This window comes from Rhamphochromis longiceps, linkage group LG10 (genome assembly GCF_057381845.1).
Source record: "Rhamphochromis longiceps isolate RC_006_pf linkage group LG10, R_longiceps_female_GT1.1, whole genome shotgun sequence".
NCBI classification, from domain to species: Eukaryota; Metazoa; Chordata; class Actinopteri; order Cichliformes; family Cichlidae; genus Rhamphochromis; species Rhamphochromis longiceps.
The window spans coordinates 35236377-35261727 of NC_140566.1; the positions used below are offsets into that span (position 1 = coordinate 35236377).

Genomic DNA, 25351 nt, shown 5'->3' on the forward strand with positions numbered 1-25351 from the left:
AACGCCCCCACCTCACAGGTGCCTACAATTGTCCGCTTAATCCACAGTGGAATAATAAAAAGCATATTGTTCAATCAACACTAAACACACACTATAAATATGGAGATAAAATCATGCAATAGGAATATCAATAAACAAACATGCAATATCGCTATTACAATAAAATCATGCAAATAAAATCGACACCCTGTACCAACACAGTCTGATCCAAAACAAAATAGAAAAACACAATTTTCCACTGTGTGACATCTGCAGAAAGTTATGTAGTCAGTGTACACTCAGTAAGCCCATTGATGTCCTCACTGTGAGGCTCACAGAGTGTCTGGCAGTCAGGGCCTTGTAGCCCTAATGCTTCTTCTCACAGTCAGCACATATTGGGGGGTGTGAGGTGAATCAGGTTGTGATCTGACCTACATAGTGGGAGGAGGGAGAAGGAGCTGTATTGTTCCTTGACGTCCATGAGAACAACAACTCTCTCAACCGACATGGCTGAAGGAAAGTTATTAAAACAGACCAAAGTCCAGGTAAAGAAAAAAAGAATAAATAAGAAAAAAAGCAAAGCTAAAGAGAAAAAGCAGGAGCAACTGTAACAGGCTACACGCTGGTTGACACATGCACATGTTTGGAAATCATAGCATTCTGTTTTTATTTACATTTTACACAGCATTCAAACTAATGGGCATGAAGTGCTTCATAACCAGAGTAACAGTAATGGAAAACAGTACAACACATATATTAATACCTCAACCTACAAGAGGGAAAGAAGGATTACATCACCAGTTAATGATCTGGTAAACATGTTCATGACTACGAAAAACATTATAAATTGTTTGTGAGCTTAAGAAAACCCTGCAGAACAGCTCTGCCCACACGAGAACAAGAACCTAACCTCTGCTGCTAACTCTTCACAGGTTAACTGTACTTGTGTGCTGTTTAGTTTTTTCTTGTAAATGTTTGGTATTGTGCTTTTTTTTACTCTGTAATATTTGCCTAATTTTCTTCAATGTCTAGTATATCTCAGACTTTCACTAACATCACTGTTGGATATCAGGCATTAGCAGAACGAGTCATGATTTCTACTCTGACAACACTTCCGACCTGTGTGTTTCTTTTCATCAATGGCATCATGTTGTTCACTCTGAGGAGTAAACCTGTGTTTCGTGAGACCTGCCGTTATATTCTTCTGTATAACCTGCTTTTTGCGGACACTGTGCAGCTGGCACAGAGTCAGATTCATTTTCTTCTTGCAGTTCTTAGAATAACAGTGTCATATCCTGTATGTACTTTTCTTGTCAACTTCACTCATCTCACATCTGTGATATCTCCTCTCACGCTGGTTGTGACGCCTCTTGAGAGATATGTTGCTGTGTGCTACCCACTGAGACATGCAACCATCATCACCATCAGAAACACAGGGGCAGCTATCACTGTGATTTGGGCCATCAGTTTTTTAAACATTATTATTCGCACTCTGTTGTTTTTATCACTATTTGAAGAGTTGGGTGATTTAGAGGTGAAAGGCTTATGTGGTGACATCGCTATTCTGCTCGGGACAAAGTCTGATCGTTTTGACAAAGCTTTCACTTGTATTGTGGTTGTGGCTGCTGGTGTGGCAGTCATTTTCTCTTACATTGGTGTGATTGTAGCAGCCAGGTCAGCCTCCACAGACAAAGCCTTGGCCTTTAAAGCTCGTAACACACTGCTCTTGAATCTGATGCAGCTGTTCCTCAGCCTCTCCTCAACTATTTACTACCCATTACTCGTGCCTCTTTCAGTGATTGTTACAAGTGTGGCAGGATGAATGTTATCCCTCGGTCCAACCCACTTTCAGCCTGGCCCATTAGGGGGCGCTGGTATAAATAGTGGCCATTTGAGTGTCTCTGCATTGCTTGCCTGTGATCTCCTTTTTGGTCACCTGACTTCCTCGGTGTGGTAGAGATCGTTTGTGGGTTACTCCTCTAAAGTCTCCATCGCGGCTGGTCGTAGCTATAGAAGCCTCCTCTGAGCTATTCTGCTTACATTCTATGACCCGGCTTACTTGGTACGTAATCAACTTTTGTTACGCTCTCTGCCTTCTATTGTTCGTTTATAGTAATTATTTATTATGTTTCGCAGGAAGTGTGGACCTTAGTTTTGCGCCAAGCTACGCGAACTGAAGTGCTGCTGTTTTGCCTTGCTGTGCTTTTACCGTCTGTTCCCGTTGTGAGAATTCTTTCCCTGCTGCTGTCAGCTTTCACAGTGGACGTCGGCGTGGACAACGGCTATATGCATGCCGGTTATCGGAGTCAGCTGGCGTGCATATTGATTGACTGTTAACTTATCGTCGTGTGGACGGCAAGTTGGAGCAGTACGGTGATTCCGTTTGCTCCAGATTTTAGAGTTTTATCCAGATTGTATGTTGTTTTATTGCTTTTGATTTGTAGTTTGGATTTTTGTTACACCACTGGTGGGAGGCCCTTTTTCTAGCTGTAGATCACCAGTGTGGTCTTGCAGTTGGGTTATCCCCCGGTGCTACACATTAGTTTGTTGTAATATATTAAAATTTTCTTTGTTTCTTTTATTCAGATGCGGAGTGCCGACGTGGAGGAGACTAGGGTGCCTTGGTGGTGGGATCCCTTGAGTGTACACACCTGCCTTGTTTAGTTTATTTGTGTGAGTGTGTGATAGTGTGCTGCACTTGTGTTTTGGGTGTGTTTTCTTTCTTTAGTTTGTGTGTGGCATCCCTGCCCCTCCACTGGTAAGCCTCAGCTCTGAATACCTTTTTAAGCATATTTGTATTTGAATATTTATGATTATGTTTTTATTCGGTGTTTTAAATAATTACCAATAAATTGTGAATTTGTTGATCATTGAACCTCGTCTCTGGACTGAGTATAGCGAACCTAAGTGCCTTTCTGGTGATTTAGTGTTACTTTCAGTATTCTCTGGGTGAAATTCCCAGGGTGGCGTTGTCTTTTTAAAACTGCAAAGAGTATTTACTTTATATCCCAACCTCGTCTCGCCACAAACTTGGCGTCGTTGTCGGCAGGATATACTCTTTAAAACAGAGACGTGTGTTCTTCTTTTTTTGTTTGGTGTAACGTAAATTGTTTTTTTATATTATTTTGTACAGAATAAAGGCAAAGCAGCAGCTACTTTGGTGTGGGATTTCACAGCTGTGTTACAGAGATGGAGGAAGAGTTACAGGAACTCAGGGACTTGATCGCGCAGCTGAAAGCAGACAATGAGAGGCTGCGTCAGGAGAGGGCTGTTGGGTCAGGTACTAGTGCTACACCTTCTACTTCAACTGCATCATCTGTTAACCCCCCAACGGCTGGTGTCTCTGTAGCAGAGAGACTAGTTTTTGTGCCCCGTGACAGAAAGTGCCCTATGTTTAGAGGAAAATCAGGTATAGGGTTGAATGAATGGTTGGAGGAAATAGAAGGTTGTGCTAGAGCACGTCATTTGTCTTTGGCTGATAAAGCATTTTTCCTGTTTGACCACCTAGAAGGGGAAGCACGTGAGGAGATCAAATATCGCTCTAGTGCAGAGAGGACTGATCCTGCTAAGATAATCACTATATTGCAAGAACTGTATGGCTGTTCAGACTCCTATGTAGCATTGCAGGAAGCTTTCTTCTCTAGAAAACAGCAGGAAAGTGAGACACTGCAAGAGTTTTCCCTCGCTCTCTTGGGTCTTATGGAGAAAGTTAAATCGAGTGCCCCCAATGGCATGCCCAATGCTGACGTTTTATTAAGAGATCAATTTGTTGAGCAGGTCTTAGATAGTACCTTGCGGCGGGAGTTAAAGCAGCTAGTAAGGAGGCAGCCCACACTGACATTGCTGGAGATTAGAGGGGAAGCTATTAGGTGGGAACGTGAAGGGTTGCCTAGTGGCGTTAGGCATAGAAGCAGTTCTGTCCCTTCTGTTTATGGCATTCAGTATGGGGTCCATAGCGGTCCTTCAGGAATAGCCCAGTCTACCCATTTGTCTGAGATGAGCGAGATGAAGGAATTGTTAAAGTGCCAGCAGGAGCAACTTAATCAGCTCACTCAGAGCATTGCTCGATTGCAGGGCCCCCATCGAATGCCTCGCTCAGGACGGGGCGACTCCATTATATGCCGTCGTTGTCAGCAACCTGGACATTTTGCTCGGGAGTGTGATGGGGAACGCGTTCCTCGTTCCCGGCCTCCTTCGCAGGCCCCTCTGCATAATCGCAGGCGCACTCCTTTAAATACGGCTTCGGAAAACTAGCACCCTCCGTATTGCCGAGCCACAGTTCGGGTGGGGTGTCTATTGGCTCAAGGGTTGTTTCTAATGGTCCAGAGGCAGTCTCGAAATTAATTTCATCCTGTCCTCATATAGATGTGGACATGGGCGGTATAAAAGTACCTTGTTTGGTTGATACGGGGTCCATGGTCTCTACCATTACTGAAAGTTTTTTCCGCCAGCATTTTGAGTCCTGGGGTCAAGAGCGTCTCCAAGCTTGTCATTGGTTGCAGCTTAAAGCGGCTAATGGGTTGTCCATTCCTTACCTTGGCTATATCGAGCTAAGTGTAGAGCTCTGTGACAAGTTTCTTCCACAGTGTGGCGTGTTGGTCGTTAAAGATCCTCCAGGTGCAGGACCTTCCACGGTTCCGGGTGTATTGGGGATGAATGTCATTCGGAAGTGTTACCACGAGCTTTTTGGGCAACACGGTGAAGCATTGTTTAGTTTGGGCTTTGTCACAGAGGCCCCTAAACCCCTTGTGCAGGCGCTGCAAAAGTGCCATGACGTTAGTATAAGAGCCCCACTGGATTTGTCTGGCCATGTGAGAGTGAGGGGTAAGCGAGCATGTTGCATTCCGGGTGGTGTAATGAAAGTAGTGGCCGCCACCTGTTCTGAGCAATATTCAGGTGCCACTGTGTTATTTGAACCTACTGATGTTAACTTGCCTGCTGGACTTTTAGCGTCCCCTGCATTGGTTCGAGTGGTTCGAGGTACTGCATACCTACCAGTTGTTAATGTAGGGACTACGGCGGTCTTGCTTTACCCTAGGACCATTATAGGGACCCTGGAAGATGTTCATGTGGTCAGTTTGCCCGCTGGTGTGACAGAAGTACTCCCTAACGTAGCCACAATGGCATCTCACACCGCCACTCCTACTGTGCAGGATCAGATGGAAGGGATTGATTTGTCTAAACTGTCAGCAGAGGAACAGGGACAGGTGAGGTCTCTCCTTAAGAAATACAGCTCGGTCTTTTCTGCTCATGACACTGATTTGGGTTGCACTAACTTGATCTCCCATGACATTCCAGTCTTAGACGATATCCCCGTGCGGCAGCGTTATAGGCGCATCCCCCCTTCAGAGTACGAGGTTGTGAAAGAGCATATTAACCAGTTGTTAGGGGCCGAGGTGATTAGAGAGAGTAGCAGCCCCTATGCTTCTCCCATTGTGCTCGTTAAGAAGAAGGATGGCAGCCCGCGCATGTGTGTTGATTATCGGCAACTGAACAACAAGACAAGGAAAGATGCATTCCCCCTGCCGCGCATTGAAGAATCCTTAGATGCGCTGACTGGTGCCCGTTGGTTTTCCACCATGGATTTAGCAAGTGGCTATAATCAGGTCCCAGTTACGGAAGAGGATAGGCCCAAGACTGCCTTCTGTACTCCTGTCGGCCTATTTGAGTGGAACCGAATGCCATTTGGGCTCTGTAATGCCCCTAGCACCTTCCAGAGACTAATGCAACGCCTTTTCGGTGATCAACAGTGCCAGTCTCTGCTTCTCTATCTTGATGACATTGTAATCTTTTCATCAACAGTACAGCAACATCTTGAGCGGCTGGATGTGGTGCTAGGTCGGCTTCAGCAGGAAGGTTTAAAAGCCAAGCTTGCCAAATGTGCCTTTTTCCAGCGGGAGGTTCGCTACCTAGGCCATGTCATCTCCGATCAAGGTGTCTCTACGGACCCTAGCAAGGTGGAAGTGGTGGCTAACTGGCAGCCTCCTAAGACTGTTTCGGAACTACGCTCCTTCCTTGGGTTTGCCAGCTATTATCGCCGTTTTGTGGAGGGTTTTGCCAAGTTGGCGGCACCTCTGCATAGACTGGTGGCAGAGTGGGGAGGCAGAAAATCAAAGAAGAGGTCAGAGCATGGTGTCGCGGAGAACTGGACTGCAGAGTGTGCTCAAAGTTTTGAGGCATTAAAGACTAAGCTGACGACAGCACCAGTGCTGGCTTATGCAGATTTCTCTTTGCCTTTTATTTTAGAAGTGGATGCCAGCCATGCCGGCCTAGGGGCAGTGCTTTCCCAGGAGCAGGGAGGTAAAGTGAGGCCAATAGCCTATGCCAGTCGGGGTTTGAGGCCCCCTGAGCGCAATATGCTAAATTATAGCTCAATGAAGCTGGAGTTTTTGGCACTTAAGTGGGCCATGACTGAGAAATTTAGAGAGTACTTGTTGGGCCACAAGTGTATTGTTTACACCGACAACAATCCTCTTAGTCACTTGTCTTCTGCTAAACTTGGGGCTACTGAACAGCGCTGGGCAGCTCAGCTCGCTTCGTTTGACTTTGACTTAAAGTACAGGTCAGGAAGGAGTAATAAGAATGCAGACGCTTTATCTCGCCAGCATCCACCTGATCCTCAGGAGATTAAAGCCATGGTTCCTGGTACAGCCTTGCCCGGACCTCTTCAACAAGCCTTGCGGCTGGGACCAGCTGAGGTATCACAAGCTGCCATTACAGTTTTGCCCCATCTCACTACTCCTGATCTTCATACCCTCCAACAGGTCGACCCAGTGATAAAAGAGATCTTGGTGTTCTGGAGACGGAAGCAGCGACCCAGCTTTGAGGAGCGGCAGCAGCTTGCTCCACTTGCTCTGGTGCTGCTACGACAATGGGATCGTCTGATTGAAAGGGAAGGAGTTCTGTATCGTCAGGTTCATCGCCCTGACGGTGCCGAGGTGGTACTTCAGCTTTTGCTGCCTAGTGCACTAATTGAGCAGGTGTTGACTCATGTTCATCAGGAGCACGGCCATCAAGGTGTGGAAAGGACCCTAGCGCTTCTCCGCTCACGGTGCTACTGGCCAGGTATGTCTGCTGAGGTAGCTCGTTGGTGTCAGAGATGCGAACGTTGCCAAGTTGCAAAAGACACCCAACCAGCAGCTCAAAGTTTCATGGGACATTTGTTGGCTTCTCGACCAAATGAAATCTTGGCCATTGATTACACCTTGCTCGAACCTTCCCGGAATGGGCTGGAGAACGTTTTGGTGATGACTGATGTTTTCAGCAAGTATACATTGGCTGTCCCCACTCGTGACCAATGTGCTGCTACAGTGGCCCAGGTTCTCGTGACTGAGTGGTTTTCAAAGTTTGGTGTACCAGCGCGTATCCATTCCGATCAGGGTCGTAACTTTGAAAGCTCCCTGATCCAGCAGCTCTGCAGGTTTTATGGTATCGAGAAGTCCCACACTACTCCTTATCATCCGGCTGGAAATGGTCAGTGTGAACGTTTTAATAGGACTTTGCACAATTTGTTGCGGACCCTGCCAGTATCCAGAAAAAGAGACTGGAATGTATGTTTGCCCCAGTTACTCTACTGTTATAATACCACTCCCCATCAGGCTACTGGGGAAACCCCATTCTTATTGATGTTTGGGCAAGAACCCAGGTTGCCAGTGGACTTTCTGTTGGGCAGAGTACCGGACCCCATCAGTGGAGATGTGCACGAGTGGATTCAGGAGCATCAAGCCCGGCTACAGGTTGTACATGAAGGAGCCAAGGAACGATTGCAATTGGCTGCCGACCGCAGAAAGAGGCACCATGATAAAAAGGTGAAAGAGGCACCATTGAACGACGGCCAGTTGGTGTTCCTGCGCGATCAGAGTGGAAGAGGGAGATGTAAAATCCAAGATCGATGGAAACCCGTGGTATATAGAATCCTGAAGGCACCTAAAGGAGGTGGGGCAGTATATACCATTGCACCTGCAGATGATCCCACAGTGTGAAGCATATTCATCGTACCTTGTTGAAGGCTGTGGTAACGGCAGCTACACCATCAGAAGGGCCTGCTCCAAGCAGTAGCTCACATGGCCCAGAAATATCCTCCCCAGAACATGAATCATCACGTGACAGTGACCTGTTATTCCTGAGCATAGGAGCTCCTCAAGTAAATGTTTCACCATCTTACAGCCCAGTGGCAGTGATTCCAAGTAGCCCTGAGTTGTTGCTTCCACCAGAAGACCGAACTTCCGATGTTCCAGCCACTTGTACGGTTACTCCGAGTGTAGCACCAGTTCCATCTAGCTCTCTTCCTGCTCCCTCTACGAGTTCTGATACAAGAAATGTGGTGGTGCGAAAAACAACCCGGTCCACAGCTGGCCAGCATTCAAACATCCATCATCTCCCAAGACCAACAGGGGAGGTGGCACAAGGGGCTGCTAACTCTATTTCTGAGCCTAGGGTACATGCTGTCTCTGCATTTTTTAGGCCTTGGGACTAATCTGGGTGTCTTTGTAATTCATCGTCGGGGCGACGATGCAAGAAGGAGGGGTAGAATGTGGCAGGATGAATGTTATCCCTCGGTCCAACCCACTTTCAGCCTGGCCCATTAGGGGGCGCTGGTATAAATAGTGGCCATTTGAGTGTCTCTGCATTGCTTGCCTGTGATCTCCTTTTTGGTCACCTGACTTCCTCGGTGTGGTAGAGATCGTTTGTGGGTTACTCCTCTAAAGTCTCCATCGCGGCTGGTCGTAGCTATAGAAGCCTCTGAGCTATTCTGCTTACATTCTATGACCCGGCTTACTTGGTACGTAATCAACTTTTGTTACGCTCTCTGCCTTCTATTGTTCGTTTATAGTAATTATTTATTATGTTTCGCAGGAAGTGTGGACCTTAGTTTTGCGCCAAGCTACGCGAACTGAAGTGCTGCTGTTTTGCCTTGCTGTGCTTTTACCGTCTGTTCCCGTTGTGAGAATTCTTTCCCTGCTGCTGTCAGCTTTCACAGTGGACGTCGGCGTGGACAACGGCTATATGCATGCCGGTTATCGGAGTCAGCTGGCGTGCATATTGATTGACTGTTAACTTATCGTCGTGTGGACGGCAAGTTGGAGCAGTACGGTGATTCCGTTTGCTCCAGATTTTAGAGTTTTATCCAGATTGTATGTTGTTTTATTGCTTTTGATTTGTAGTTTGGATTTTTGTTACACCACTGGTGGGAGGCCCTTTTTCTAGCTGTAGATCACCAGTGTGGTCTTGCAGTTGGGTTATCCCCCGGTGCTACACATTAGTTTGTTGTAATATATTAAAATTTTCTTTGTTTCTTTTATTCAGATGCGGAGTGCCGACGTGGAGGAGACTAGGGTGCCTTGGTGGTGGGATCCCTTGAGTGTACACACCTGCCTTGTTTAGTTTATTTGTGTGAGTGTGTGATAGTGTGCTGCACTTGTGTTTTGGGTGTGTTTTCTTTCTTTAGTTTGTGTGTGGCATCCCTGCCCCTCCACTGGTAAGCCTCAGCTCTGAATACCTTTTTAAGCATATTTGTATTTGAATATTTATGATTATGTTTTTATTCGGTGTTTTAAATAATTACCAATAAATTGTGAATTTGTTGATCATTGAACCTCGTCTCTGGACTGAGTATAGCGAACCTAAGTGCCTTTCTGGTGATTTAGTGTTACTTTCAGTATTCTCTGGGTGAAATTCCCAGGGTGGCGTTGTCTTTTTAAAACTGCAAAGAGTATTTACTTTATATCCCAACCTCGTCTCGCCACACAAGGATAGTACTTGTTCGCATTCAGAATGTTTTTTTTTCTTCTCTTTTTCGTCTTACCCAGGTGTCTGACTTCTCTCATTTATGGACTAAGAGATCAGACTATCAGACCTGTCCTCATATATCATCTGTGCTGTCGATTGAAATGCCCAGTGGCAGAAGACAAGGGATGACATGTTTAGTTTTGATGGAGGCCTTTGTTGAGCTGCATATTTGAGAGTTTTTCAAGGCACTGTAAACTGGTGTCCAACATGTATTATTTTGAGACCAAGCTTACATAGCTATTGCCCTGTACTATTATTTCCCACATTTGAGGGTTTACTTTTTGATGAAATCCTGGCTCTGCCATCTCCTGTTTCTAAAACTGTGTACACACTGGAGTAATTTAAGTTCTCTATTTGCACATGTCATTATGGAAATGAGTTGTGGAAGGAGAGACTTTACACGAGGTTTAGGGAGACGTTCAGGAAAGAGCTTTATTCGAATGGATTATTATTGCATATTACACTGTGAATTAGGGCATCATAAATAGAAAAATTATCATCACAGGTCCAATATTTAGGCTGTTATTAATAAATATTTGTTGTTTTGTCACATTTTCCAGTTTGCTGTTATTTTTTACGTTGATGTATATTAATTATACAATTTTTCTCAAGACAAATATTTTGAGGAAATATCGCCATGTAGTTCCCCGCCTCCCAAAAAACAAACCACCTGTATTGTGAGTTTCATGGCAAAATTTCTGTTTGAGTATTCAGAGGGTTTGGCTAACAACATGGTGATTTAAATGATTCATACCAATTTTAAACATTTTGAACAACAGTAATATAAAAAATTTTTGATATTTGATGATTAAAAACCTTAAAATCCTCGTATCCGTACAACTTTAAAATATTTTTGCATCTCTGTGTGTGGAGTGAAGCTGTGAAACAGACTAAGTAAAGATATGAAGCAACGTCCGAGCACGGCACAGTTTAAACAGCAGTTTAAGGAGATGGTTTTTACAGGATACAGGGAGGAGATGGAGATTTGATCAGGTGTTCTTGTCCAATATTTTCATGTGTGTGCGGGTGCACGGGTATGTTGGTGTGGGTATATATATCTGTAGGTTGTGTGGGTTATTGAAAATGTGTATATGTGTGTATATATATATATATCTATTGTCAAGAGATTTTTGTTTTTATATAATTTGATCAGCTTCATGAAATGTGTTTTTCTGTTGTTTAAGCAATCTAAATGTCTATGTGACTTTTCACCTAATAACATGGCAATCGTGTTAATCCCTGAACAGCAACCACAGCAAAATGTATTAACTTAGAACTACAAGAAAGAGAAGCACTCTCCCTCATGCCTATCAGATTACAAACTGCATACTATAAGCAACAGTGGCTGAGGTTTTTGCACCAGTGAAAAGGTATTCATTCATCTTGCTCCCTAAACTTTGTTTACTACCATCTAACACAACCAGGTTAATCAGCAAGCATCCAGTGAGTTTTCTGTTTGATGTTTGTACAGCATTTAATTTTCAGATGTGTGAAAATTAATATACAACTTTTATGTTCCCCTCTGGGGTTCAAGGTATAATTGGCCATTTTTGACTACTTTAAATTTTACCTATGTAGCTCACATTTAAAAACTATTTACCTTGCCTTGTTTGGTATCATTCAGACAAAAAACATAAAATCAGAGTAGAAAAAAGTTCAATTTTTTACTGTAAAAACCACGAACATAACTTGAAACATAAATGGAATTTGTAAGTTTAAAAAATGCACCAGTTTTGCAAACAACAAAGTTATAAACTGTTTACCTAAAAATGCAGCCAAGGAGGTTTTTTATACAACCATTTCAAACTATTTCAAATTCAAATTTTATTTGTCACGTACACAGTCATACACAGTACGATATGTAGTGAAATGCTTGGAAAAAAAAAAAAATTGTCTCCACGGTATCATCCGCTAGTTTCCCGATGAATCCCACAACCGCTTCCGTAAACACGTTGACGTCATCGTCGGAGCTGTTTCTGAACATGCCCCAGTCTGCGTCATCGAGTGCGTCCTGTAACGCGGCCACCGATTGATCCATCCAGCGCGCGACCTTCCTCTGAACCGGAACTTCCTGTTTCAGCCTTTGTTTGTATTTTGGCATGAGGAAGATGGCGGCGTGATCAGATTTGCCAAACGGGGGGCGGGATTGTGCCTTGTAGCCGTCCTTGACCGTAGTGTAGCAGTGGTCCAGTGTCCTTTCACCCCTGGTGGGGCAGGTGATGTGTTGATAAAAGTTCGGCGCTGCGCGTTTGAGGTTGGCGCTATTAAAGTCCCCCGTCACAATAAGCGCAGCGTCCCGGTGTTGTGTCTGGTGCTGTGTGAGTGCCTCATGCAGCTCGCATAAGGCGGTGACCGTGTCCGCTTGTGGTGGAATATAAACGGCACTTACAATGACCGATGTAAATTCCCGAGGTAGATAAAAAGGACGACACATGATGGACAGTAGTTCCAGATTTGGTGTGCAGGAGCGTGTGAGAGGAACAACGTTCGCACTGTTGCACCAGTTGTTGTTCACCATTAAACACACGCCGCCTCCCCTTGACTTCCCCGAGTCCCGTGTCCTGTCCATGCGGTGAACCGAGAAGAACTCGGCCGGCTGGATGGCGTGGTCCGGCACCGCTGGGTTCAGCCATGTCTCGGTGAAGCAGAGGAGATTGCAGTCCCGAATGTCTCTCTGGAACTTTATCCTGGCCCTGAGGTCGTCAAGCTTGTTCTCCAGTGACGGGACGTTGGCGAGCAGGATGCTAGGCAGAGGTGTGCGGTGTGCACGAGCTCTCAGCCTGTTCCTGACGCCGGCTCGCTTCCCTCTAGGCCGCCGCCGCTTCCCTTTGTTCTCCCTCGAGATCTCACTCGGCCAGCTCGGATCCGGAGTTAAAAACTTCGAATTGTGAGTACATTGTAAACCAATAGAAACAAGAGTGTCACTGTCATACCTAATGTACCCAATGGTGATGATTTTGCCGATTTAGAAACGCTGAAAACTAACTTAAAAAACAAAGACAAAGAAAAAGTGGTCGGAGCAGTCGTGACGGCAGCCGACCTCACCGGCGCCATCTTTATTATTTACAGAACAATTGCGTGTTCTGCATCAGATAAGAAGGCACACAAATTATTTGTGCCACTCCAAAAAAAAAAAAGAAAAGAGTTTCTGTTCCCTATAAGACAGAGGAAGACATCACAGGCCTGAACCCTGCAGGTCTACACAACAGGAGGTGTATCACTTCTCCTGTTTTCCACCTGGAGACAGTCCGTTCTCACTCCTGAGGTATAACACCCTTACGATTTGTCATGTCCTGCGGCATTAACGAGGAACGCAAAAGGTGACCTTCGGCATTCTTATGGTAGGCGCTGGGTTATGTGTGAAATACAGTAAAATGACGGTGCCACAGTAAACACGTTCAAGCCATGTATTCCAGCCCTAACCATATCCCTGACCTTATTATATTACATTACATAGTGTTTTCCAAAGCAATTTAAGGAAAATGAACAACATGTGTGGGTTGATTCCAAACGGTTCTCATGTTTCCTCATTTTTCCGATCTCATCATTTAGGAACATGTTGGGTGCCTGGAAGCATAACATGTTGACGATTTGTCACCTAGCGCAAAATATTACGTCTCAGGAGTGAGAATGTGTTGTATTTACAGTGCAGTCAATCAGAATCAGCATACTTTCTAAATCATAATATGTTCCAGATTTAAGAAATAGCACTAATATATACAAATCGCTCAATAATAAATATCAAGGATTAATATAGGTGATTATAAATAAATATCAAGAATGTTGACAGGAATATTACAAAGTAGAAAAGAGTGCGTGCAAAAGGGTGTAATTATTGCAATGTATACAGTGTGTTAGATGGAGGAGTTGTACAGAGGGATGGCCACAGGCAGGAAAGATTTCCTGTGTCATTCGGTGGTGCTTCTTGGTAATCTCAATCTCTCACTGAACGAGCTCCTGTGACTAGCCAGGAGGAATTATCCAACATTGTCTTTATCTTGGACAACATCCGCCTCTCCGACATCGCCTTAAGAGAGACCAGCTCCATCCTCACAACATTACTGGCCTTGCAGATCAGTTTATTGAGTCTGTTGGCAATCCTCAACCTGCTTCCCCAGCATGCAACAGCATAGAGGATCGCACTGACCACAACAGACTCATAGAAAATCCACAGCATTTTCTGGCAGATGTTGAAGGACCTCAGTCGCCTCAGAAAATAGAGACGACTCTGGCCCTTCCTGAAATGTGCAGTGGTGTTTTTAACCCAGTCCAGTTTATTATCTATGTGTACTCTGAGGTACAGCGGTTTGCAAAAGTATTCGGCCTCCTTGAACTTTCCCACATTTTGTCTCATTACAGCCACAAACATGAATCAATGTTATTGGAATTCCAGGTGAAAGACCAACACAAAGTGGTGCACACGTGAGAAGTGGAACAAAAGTCAGACTTGATTCCAAACATTTTTTACAAATAAATAACTGCAAAGTGTATGTACAGTCCTCCACAATGTCAACACTGACCCCCTGGATTGAAACAGGGGTCAAGTGTTTCCTGGTCTTCCTGAAGTCCACGATCAGTTCCTTGGTCTTTGCCACGTTGAGCTGCAGATGATTCTGCTCACACCACGTGACAAAGGAGTCGACCACAGCCCGGTACTCTGTCTCATCATCCCTGCTGATGCATCCAACCACCGCAGAGTCATCAGAAAACTTCTGAAGATGGCAGGTCTCTGTGCAGTGGCTGAAGTCTGTGGTGTAGAGGGTGAAGAGGAAGGGGGAGAGGACAGTCCCCTGTGTTGCTGATCACCTTGTCAGACACACAATGTGGAAGACACACATATTATGGTCTTCCTGTCATCCAATCCAGGACACCAAAGAAGCATCGACCTGCATCGCTGTTATCTTATCACCCAGGAGGGTTGGCCAGATGATGTTGAATGCACTTGAAAAGGTAAAAAACATGACCCTCACAGTGCTCGCCGATGATGGCATCCTCAGCTCCAAGGCAGGGCTGGTAAACAAACTGAAGGGGATCCTGCCGGAAAGTAATTAAAACTTTCCTTCAATCATGGCTTGGTAGGTGCATGACATGCAGGTAGTGCATGTCATGCAGACGGTGGCTTGGCAGCATGTGTACGTGCAGGTAGTGCAGAACATGGATTGGCAGGACGTGGATGTACAGGCCCTGATGGTGTGTAGACCCTCCGGCTTGGGCAGAGCAGGTCCAGACAGCGTGCAGACCTCTGGCTCAGGTGTGGCAGGACTAAGTGTTCCTGGGCCACACAGTACAACAACCTCTGGTTGAGACATGGGTGGGCCAGATGGCGCACTGACCTGTTGATGAGATCGCAACAGGCTCTGGTTGCTCTGGCTGGGGCTGCCAAGGGTTCACAACTGGCTCCAGTCCTTGGTGCCACTTGGGCTCAGGTGGAGTTGGACCCACTGGCTTGGTAACTATAGCAGGTGGCAGCATGGAGGCAATGGCAGGTGGTGGGGAGGCTGAAGGAGAATGGGCAGGCTGAACACCCAGCTGCCAAAGTAGGATACTGGATGGGCTCTCCTGAGACTTCAGCAGATGTGGAAGGATGCTGGACAGGCTCACCTGTGCTACAACCATTGTGTAGTGCGTAGTGCCGATGTGGGACAGTTTCCAATTTCATTGTACTATTGTACTAGGTATGACTGAGCAATGACAGTAAAGAGGTATCTTTTATGTCTTATACAGTTTCACTGCTATGCGAATAACACCCAACTTTATCTGACTATGAACCAGTCTCGGCAGATGACTGCCCCTCCCTGAGTCAGGCTCTGCCAGATGTTTTTTCCTGATAAGACTGAGACTGTGGTGTTTAACAGTAAAATCCCTCGTGCACAACTCTGTGCTGCCCTGGGTTCCTTTGCTAGCTCTTCCTGTGACTATGTCAGTAACTTGGGTGCACTGCTGGATAACTCGCTCAAACTCGATAAGCAAGTGTCTGCTGTAGTGAGATCTAGCTTCCACCAACTGCGCCTTAGGCATTATGGTCCACATGAGGACCTGGAGAAGCTTATTCACGCTTTTATGACCTCCAGGCTGGATTATTGTAACTCCTTGCACGACGGTCTTCCCTCTTCTCTTCTTCTTACACTGCAAACAGTCCAAAATGCAGCAGCCCGCCTCTTGACTGGTACCAGGAAATTTTGCCCTATTACTCCTGTTCTAGCTAGCCTGCATTGGCTGCCCATGAAGTACCGTATTCAATTTAAAATATTACTCCTTACATTCAAAACTATTAATAAATTAGCGCCAAGTTATCTTAGTGAACTTCTCAAGCCACATACTCCTGCTAGAACACTCAGATCTGCCACTCAACTACTTCTGACCCGACCCAGATCTCGGCTGAAGTCCTGAGGTCACCATGCATTTGCTCCGGCTGCCCGGGACTGTGGAACACCCTTCCTCTCGACCTCCGCGCATCTCATTCTGTAGCACTGTTTAAATCACGACTAAAAACCCACTTATTCAATCTTGCGTTTCCCTCTAGTTAATATTTCTTTTATGATTTTATATGATGCACTTTTATGCTCATTTAATTCCTTGTTTGTTCTGCATCTGTTGCTTTCCTATGTGTCAGTGACAGCTACCTGCTTGCATACCTAGTACTTGCTTTGGTCCTATTTCTGTTATCTTCCTTTTATTCTCTATGTTACCTCTTAAGCACCTTGGTTTTTAAGTGTGCTTTGTAAATAAAGTTTATTATTATTATTATTTTTATTATTATTACTCCCTTAGGCAGTATTATTAGAAGGCATAGCATATATTTACACTGCTTCATTGCTAATTTATTTATTATTGTTAACAAGTTTCAACCTTTAAGATGCAAGTTAAGGAAGTTTTTAGGAAAGGCAGTGGAGATTAAAGTTTTCTCCAATCATATTGAACTTGTTTGTGCTTGTTAAATTTTGTCCCTACAGGGATACACATAACACTCCATTAAGATTAATGATGCCAACAGGATAATTCAGTATTTATCATTTGAATAATTAATGTGCTGAAATAAATAATCAAGGGACTGTTAAACCTCTGAGTATTTCATCAAACTAAAAACAAAGTTTACAAGAGAAAAAACATAATTATTTGGAAAGTTTACTCACAGCTCTTACTTCAAATAATTGTTCGTTTCCTTTGTTAATGCTGCTGTTTACAAAACTTTAGAATGAAACCTAAACCACTAACCTGACATAATTTAACAACACTGCATAAAATACCCTTTGGAACCTGTGGTATCCAAAATTTATGATAATAATGACAGCTTGTGTCATTGTATGTACTACATAGATAAATTAAAGCATGACCATCATGCATTTTAATTTATTCTTAAAAGGATAATATTTTGGACTAAAGGAAAGAATTATAAATTGGTCAATTTTGTAACTCTCAAAAACTGTCTCAGTTGAAACACTCTCTGTGAAGCTGGATTTAATATTTAGAAGTATTATTTAGAACATGTTTAGTCCCACCTTCTGCCAGCACAGAACATTGGCTCACTAGTGAAAGGACCCATAAGTCAGGGGAAAATAAGGACACTAAATGTATTGTTATTACTATCAGGAAGTCCTAAAAACTCCCTGAAAAACCTTCAGCTGATCCAAAATGCTGCAGCAAGAGTCCTGACAGGGACTAGAAAGAGAGAGCAGATTTCTCCTGCTTTGGCTTCCTGTTAAATCCAGAATTCAAAATTCTGCTCCTCACATACAAGGTCTTAAATAATCAGGCCCCATCTTATCTTAATGACCTTGTAGTACCAGCCACCTGCTCAACCACCAATTAAACCTCTACTGTCACTAGCACAGTCACTAGCTCAGACATCTGATCAGCCATCCGCGGTTTCCACGCTGCCATCTGGCAGCTTCCACTGAGAGATCAGGTGAGCTCATCCTGTAAAGGATTTTGTTTTGCTGCAGCCCAAGAGGCATCCAGTGCTAGCTGTGTGTCCTATGCAGCTCCAGCTAACTTCACCTCAGCCAGAGGTCTCCGCACTTGCTGGCCCTGCATCACCTTGGGGGCGATCGTGGCTCAAGAGTTGGGAGTTCGCCTTGTAATCGGACGGTTGCCGGTTCGAGCCACGGCTCCGACAGTCTCGGTCGTTGTGTCCTTGGGCAAGACACTTCACCCGTTGCCTACTGGTGGTGGTCAGAGGGCCCGGTGGGGCCAGTGTCCGGCAGCCTCGCCTCTGTCAGTGCGCCCCAGGGCGGCTGTGGCTACAATGTAGCTGCCATCACCAGTGTGTGAATGGGTGGATGACTGGATATGTAAAGCGCTTTGGGGTCCTTAGGGACTAGTAAAGCGCTATATAAATACAGGCCACTTACCAATTACTTTCTGAGGGTTCTCAGAAAGAAAAACACCCCTGAGAAATTGTTGGTGTCCTATCGCTGCACAATACAGTGTATCCTGGCCTATTGTCTCTGTGCATGGCTCTCCTGCTGTACAGCAGCACAGAATAACGAGCACCACAGGGTTATATAGGTTGCCCATGGGATAGTCGGCTGAGAACGTGAATAAAATCCTTCAAGAGCCATCTTAGCCTGGTCATGTAGTGTTTGAATGTCCACCTTCAGGCAGATGTTTCAGAGCCATGAAAACAAAACCTAACAGATTAAAGAACACCTTTACACCATGCTGCAACTTAACAGACGATCAGATCCAATATAACCTTAATGCACAATGTTTACAATAACACAGTGTCATGTTTACTTTTTACAACTGCATGTTTACCACAGGTTTTACATTAACACAGGCAAATGGGGTCTAGGACAAAATGAGAAGAATTGTGGGTTGTTTTTTAAATAGACATATTTGTATATAGAAATTTCCCCCTCTGGTGTTCCTGCCAATATATTGAGCCGCAGGCTTTCGTGTGGTAACTGAGGGAGTAGTGTTATTGATATTGAAGCAGGAGACCTGGAAGAGACCCTTGTGTCAAGGTGAACAGCAGGACTCAAACGCAAGACTCAGAATAGTGCAATTATTTACAGTGAGGCACCAGGTGCTATCTACAACGTTGAAGGGAAAGGGGCTCCAGGGAATCTGGGGAAGAAAAACACATCCACGCTCCTCTCTTTACAAAGCCAGTCACTCACACATCCCAACTTGCATTCCACACTGACACTTAGTCACAAACAGGAACTTGGAGGAGGTACTTCTAGAAGGAGGTCAGTAGTGCAATTAGCGTTCATGTTGGCAGACCACTCCAGCTTGTGATCCAGTTCGACTCCCACATTCTTATAGGATGTGACTATTTCAACATCAGTCCCACCAATGCAGACAGGGGAGGGTCAGGATTTGTTTAAACCTCTTCTGACAGGGTTCCTGGGTTGTTTACCCAGTATTTTCAGTTCATTCATGTTCAGTGTATTTATCACTTGCTCTCATTTCCTGTTTTTCCTGTGCCTGCTAGTTTCATGTGTCATTAGCCAGATTATGCTCAGCTGTGTACTCACCGGTCTCTCATTATCATCCTCATCAGTCTGTGTATTTAAGTCTTCAGTTTCCACTCGTTCACCGTCGTGTCATTGATGTTGTCTACACCGTGCATGTGTCCAGCCCAGCCAGCTCAGTCAGTCGTGTTTGATAATTAAAACTAAACAATAAGATTAAAATATTAAGAGTTTAAAAAGGGGGGCAGCACGGTGGTTAGCACTGTTGCCGCACAGCAAGAAGGTCCTGAGTTCAATTCCACCATCAGGTCTCTCTGTGTGGAGTTTGCATGTTCTCCCCGTGTTTGCGTGGGTTCTCTCCGGGTACTCCGGCTTCCTCCCACCGTCCAAAGACATGCAGCTTGTGGGGATAGGTTAATTGGACAATCCAAATTGTCACTAGGTGTGAATGTGAGTGCGAATGGTTGTCTGTCCCTGTGTGTTAGCCCTGCGACAGACTGGCGACCTGTCCAGGGTGTACCCCGCCTCTCGCCCTATGACAGCTGGGATAGGCTCCAGCGCCCCCCGCGACCCTGAAAAGGAGAAGCGGAAGCGAACAGATGGATGGAGTTTAAAAAGAAAGACAGAGACACTAAAATATCTAAAGAACCTGACAAACATAGGGAGCCGCAACAACAGGCTGTCACGACCAGGTGGCCAGACACAGGTAAGTGGACTCAAATGCAGACACCACATGGAGGCTCGGAGGTGTAGTGCAAACGAACAATTTATTTGGCACTCAAAAAATGGCACACCATGGAGGTTGTTACACCCCGGCCTAGGCAACCGGAGTGCAACACGAAAAAAATTAAAATAAAGGAAAAAACACACAAGAAAAAAACTACAGCTCTCCACCAAAATCCCAAAACTAAAGTATCGACAAATCTATTTACAACACGGGGGAGATCGCAACCATGACCAACTGACACACAGGGCTTAAATACATAGAAGGAGCAATCAGGGAATGGACCACAGGAGGGAAACACAGCTGGGGCAAATTAGACCTGACGAGACAAGGAAACGTAAACTGAACACACTAAGATAACAACAGACCTTCAAAGTAAAACAGGAAACACATGACAGTCACGCAAAAACAAAACACTGACAACACCGAAACGTAACATTTCCCCCCACCCAAAAATCAAACATGTAACCCCAAGTGAAATGTTTGATCAAAAGCGGATGAAGGCTGGTGGAGGCTGGAGCGGTCCCACGGACCCTCCAGCAGACGACGAAGGCTGGAGCGGTCCCCCGGACCCTCCAGCGAAGACGGATGAAGTCTGGAGCGGTCCCACGGACCCTCCAGCGAAGGCAGACGAAGGCTGGAGCGGTGCCTCGGACCCTCCAGCGAAGACAAACGAAGACTGAAGCGGTGCCTCGGACCCTCCAGCGAAGGCAGACGAAGGCTGGAGCGGTGCCTCGGACCCTCCAGCGAAGGCGGACGAAGGCTGAAGCGGTCCCTCCAACGGACCCTCCAGCGAAGACGGACGAAGGCTGATGAAGGCTGGAGCGGTCCCACTGACCCTCCAGCAGACGACGAAGGCTGGAGCGGTCCCTCGGACCCTCCAGCGAAGGCGGATGAAGGCTGGAGCGGTCCCTCGGACCCTCCAGCGAAGACAAACGAAGGCTGACGAAGGCTGGAGCGGTCCCACTGACCCTCCAGCAGACGAAGGCCGGAGCGGTCCCTCAGACTCTCCAGCGAAGGCAGATGAAGGCTGGAGCGGTGCCTCGGACCCTCCAGCGAAGGCGGATGAAGGCTGGAGCGGTCCCTCGGACCCTCCAGCGAAGACAAACGAAGGCTGACGAAGGCTGGAGCGGTCCCACTGACCCTCCAGCAGACGAAGGCCGGAGCGGTCCCTCGGACTCTCCAGCGAAGGCAGATGAAGGCTGGAACGGTCCCACGGACCCTCCAGCGAAGGCGGATGAAGTGTGGAGCGGTCCCACGGACCCTCCAGCGAAGACGGATGAAGTCTGGAGCGGTCCCACGGACCCTCCAGCAAAGACAAACGAAGGCTGGAGCGGTCCCTCGGACCCTCCCGCAGAAGGCAATCCCGGACGAGCCCCCATATGTTACACCCCGGCCTAGGCAACCGGAGTGCAACACGAAAAAAATTAAAATAAAGGAAAAAACACACGAGAAAAAAACTACAGCTCTCCACCAAAATCCCAAAACTAAAGTATCGACAAATCTATTTACAACACGGGGGAGATCGCAACCATGACCAACTGACACACAGGGCTTAAATACATAGAAGGAGCAATCAGGGAATGGACCACAGGAGGGAAACACAGCTGGGGCAAATTAGACCTGACGAGACAAGGAAACGTAAACTGAACACACTAAGATAACAACAGACCTTCAAAGTAAAACAGGAAACACATGACAGTCACGCAAAAACAAAACACTGACAACACCGAAACGTAACAGAGGTAAAAGAAACAAAAATGCTATACGGGAACTAATGACGAGAGGGAAAACATAGACCTCTGAACATTGGCTACCTACTAACATAAAGTTTCTGATTATGGTACTAAGAATCTGTAGCTACAAACACACTGATTAGCAAGGGCTAGCAGATAAGCTGTTACCAGGAATGCTGAGAAAGTAAACAAGTCTTGGCTAGACCATCTCCAAAATAATTTTTAAACCAATAAACAAGATTCGCACCGCGTGTGCAGCAGCGAAGCCAGAAGGAAATAGTCTCTTTATCGGGCTGGGCACGTTATTTGGGATTTTCCGGAGCAGGCATACAAGGTGCAGGGTCACAGGGTTTCTTTGAGTCACTGTAATGAAAGGAGTGTAGAGTCAATGCGTGCCCCACACAGCACTCCAAGAAGTGGTGGCAACAAAATACATAGTCTTACTTGTCTGGGTTGACGGCGAGGCTAGGAGGGGATTAGTGGTCCGAGTGAGGCTAAACCAGTTCGTGTACACTCACTGTGAAGTGCAGGGCAGGGAGGCAGGCAGGTGAATAGGGTCGAGAATAGTAGCAGGCCAGCGACGGGGAGTTGAGTGGTTACAGGCAGCAAGATCCAATCCACTGTGAAGCTGCAGAGGCAAGTAGACAGGGTTTACTGAGCTAGGACTCTCACTAACGTGGGTTAGCTGACATTCCAGCGAGGAATGTCTTCTTCTTCGTTTAACGGCGGTTAGCAACCAACGTAAAGGAGCATTACTGCCTCCTACTGTTCCAGAGTATGGGACAGACATTGAGTTTACAATTTGTATCACAGCGAGCAATGTTTGAGAACGCTGGTCTTAAGAGCCTCCCAGCAAATTACACACAGGTGCCACAAACGAGGGGTGTGGTGACTCTGCCCAGTGATGGATTTACTGGCATGCAGGAAAACCCAGCACTCACCCGGACCATGACACAGGTATCCTCCTACCAGAGCCTTGCACTAGTGTCTGGTGAGTCCTTCAAATGAAGACAAAGTCCAGAGAAGAGACAGTCCAGAATCTCATATACAGGAGTCATCTGGGCTCTATTACCAAAACAATGACTTGTAGTAGACCAAGTAGAACAGAGTGGATATAGTACGAAAGGATTCAGACTAACCAAAACTTCTACAACAGTCTCACAGCACAATCTCTGGGTGTTCTAACAGTAAGATTGTTCACTTGTTTGATTGCTTCAAATCGGTCCCATCTGGCAGCTCTGGTGTTGCAAAAAACACATTTGCTTTGCCAAAAGGGGCCCTAGAAACTGAACATCGGCTGCTCTTGTTAGCCAATATTTTTATATATGTGTAGTGTAACAATCCCACAGGTGACTTGTGGAAGAAAAGAGAACAAAAAAAGAAAGGGGTAGAAATCTGTCAGTATGAGTATCACATGATGTGACATCACATGAGATGACGTCAATGAGGTGTCATAAACAGTACGTGACCAGATGGCAAAAACTGCAGATCAACTGTGGTCATGTGGAAAGATTATCTGTTAAAGTTCTGCAAGGAAGTATTTTGGCTTCTTTCTCTGCTCCAAAGATCAAAATCCCTCAAAGCTAAAACATTAATTTTGCTGTGTGCTAATTTAACATGTTTTTAATGTTTGTTTAACATGTCCTCCACAAACGAAACTCTGACAAATATCACTGTCGGGCAGCAGAATCAGCTATTTCTCGAGATAGTGTTTTCTTGCATTGTCACAACACTAACATGCTGTGTATTTCTTTTTATTAATGCAACCATGTTGTTTACTCTAAGAAGTAAACCCGTGTTTGGTCAAACCTCTCGTTACATTCTTCTCTACAACCTTCTGTTTGCAGATACTCTACAGATGGCACAGAGTCAGCTCATGTTTTTACTGTCTGCTTGTAGAATAACGTTGCTGTATCCGATATGTGGTGTGCTAGTGTCACTTGCCACTCTATTGACTTTAATCTCTCCTCTCACACTGGTGGCGATGTCTCTGGAGAGATATGTAGCTGTGTGCTACCCACTGAGACATGCTACGATCATCACCGTCAGAAACACAGCGCTGGCTGTTTGTGTGGTTTGGACACTAAGTTTGCTAAATGTTTTAATAGAAGTTGTTCTGATGTTACGTGTCCGATTCCAGGATCTGCTGCACCTTCAGATGGAATATTCCTGTAACAAGGAGAAACTGACTCTTGATCCGATATCTGATCTCTATGCCAAAGCCTTCAGTTATTTTCTGTTTGTTTTAGCTGCAGGGGCATTCATTTTTTCTTATATTGGTGTGACTGTAGTAGCCCAGTCGGCCTCTACAGACAAAGCTTCAGCTGAAAAGGCTCGTAAGACACTGGTGTTGCATTTGGTGCAGCTTGGTCTTAGTGTCTCCTCAACTATACATAACCCAATATTTGTCTTTATTTACAAAACTGTGGACAGTGTCATAGTTGTGCGCATCCGGGTTGTTATTTATCTTTGTATTATCATCCTTCCCAGATGCCTGAGTTCTTTCATCTATGGTCTCAGAGACCACACCATCAGACCTGTCCTCATGCTCAATCTCAGATGTCAGTGGAAATGTCAACCTTTCCTCTGAAGAGTCTCAATTGAAGTCATTCTCATCACTTAATCAGTGTGATTTCTTGACAAACACCCATTTATTCAACTTGAGAATCAAGGGGACGGGTAATTTAGAAAAAAACAAACATTAAATGTGATGTATGAGTTCATACTAGGCGTGTTGGTTTGTGTCTATGAATTTAGTGGGGCATGCTTGGGTTTACATGACATAAAATTTGTCAGACGGTGGGAACGATGTAGCCTCCAGCCGGACGTTAAGCAAACTTCAAAGAATTGTAGCAGGAACCACTCTGATGTGTCTCTGACTGCTTTGTCCAAAACATGCAAAATCATAGATTAATAAAACACGATACTTTATGCAGCTGGCTATGTTTATTAACAGAACGTGGAGATTTAATGGCTAAGGTGATATCTTAAAAACTGAAACAAATATTTCAGAGATATTTAAAGTTAGCATGCTTACAGCTCAAGGTTATTTAAGTCTGGCATCTCTTTTTTTCTTTGGTGTGTCCTCAGAGCATTTTTTTACTTTAAAACATTTAAAACTATATTTGTTGTGGGGTTTCTGAAACAAAGATTCCAAATGACACAATAATGGTCAAAAATGTTACTGACCAATACTGTCTCCCCCCCTTACGTTAGCTGCTTTCATCAGGCCAGTGAGTTCTGTGATGGGATATTACTCTATTACATATTGATGGCATATTTTAACAATATCACTTCAGTAATAGTTATATGCATGTAGAATAGCATCACAAATGTATATTTATGCTTTACACCCTGTGACATGGGCCAACATGTAAGAGTTGTGGAATATCTTTGTCTAAGATGAGAGGGCGGCAGACATGGTCAGGGACCAATTTCTCAATGTTGCAACGTTTGATTAAACCACTTCAAAGACTCTCACCAAGGGTTTGCAGCTTGCTTTTGTTTTTTATTTCCATAACAGTAACAGTGAAACTCAGCACACATCTGAGAAAGTGATTTTAAATAGAAGTCAGGAATTTTTCATCATTTCTAAAAAGATGCATAATCCAAGTGTCTGGGATGCAGGGAAAAAAAGAAGCTAAATGCAGAGCTCTGGTGAACAGTGTGTTTATTTACAGTGTCCAAAGGTGCTCCCTTTCAAA

At 45.2% G+C, this 25351-nt stretch overlaps 2 protein-coding genes across 2 annotated transcripts; both read left to right on the forward strand.

The window, feature by feature from the left end:
- Positions 1 to 1003: 1003 nt before the first annotated feature.
- Positions 1004 to 9897, forward strand: LOC146661344 (odorant receptor 131-2-like). Its single transcript, XM_085419757.1, has 3 exons — positions 1004 to 1789; positions 2473 to 2492; positions 9753 to 9897. Exons 1-3 carry the CDS (start codon positions 1004 to 1006, stop codon positions 9895 to 9897), a joined length of 951 nt encoding a protein of 316 aa, XP_085275883.1.
- A 13389-nt stretch (positions 9898 to 23286) lies between these two features.
- Positions 23287 to 24237, forward strand: LOC146661345 (odorant receptor 131-2-like). The gene has a single exon (XM_085419759.1). It carries the CDS (start codon positions 23287 to 23289, stop codon positions 24235 to 24237), a length of 951 nt encoding a protein of 316 aa, XP_085275885.1.
- Positions 24238 to 25351: the final 1114 nt, after the last annotated feature.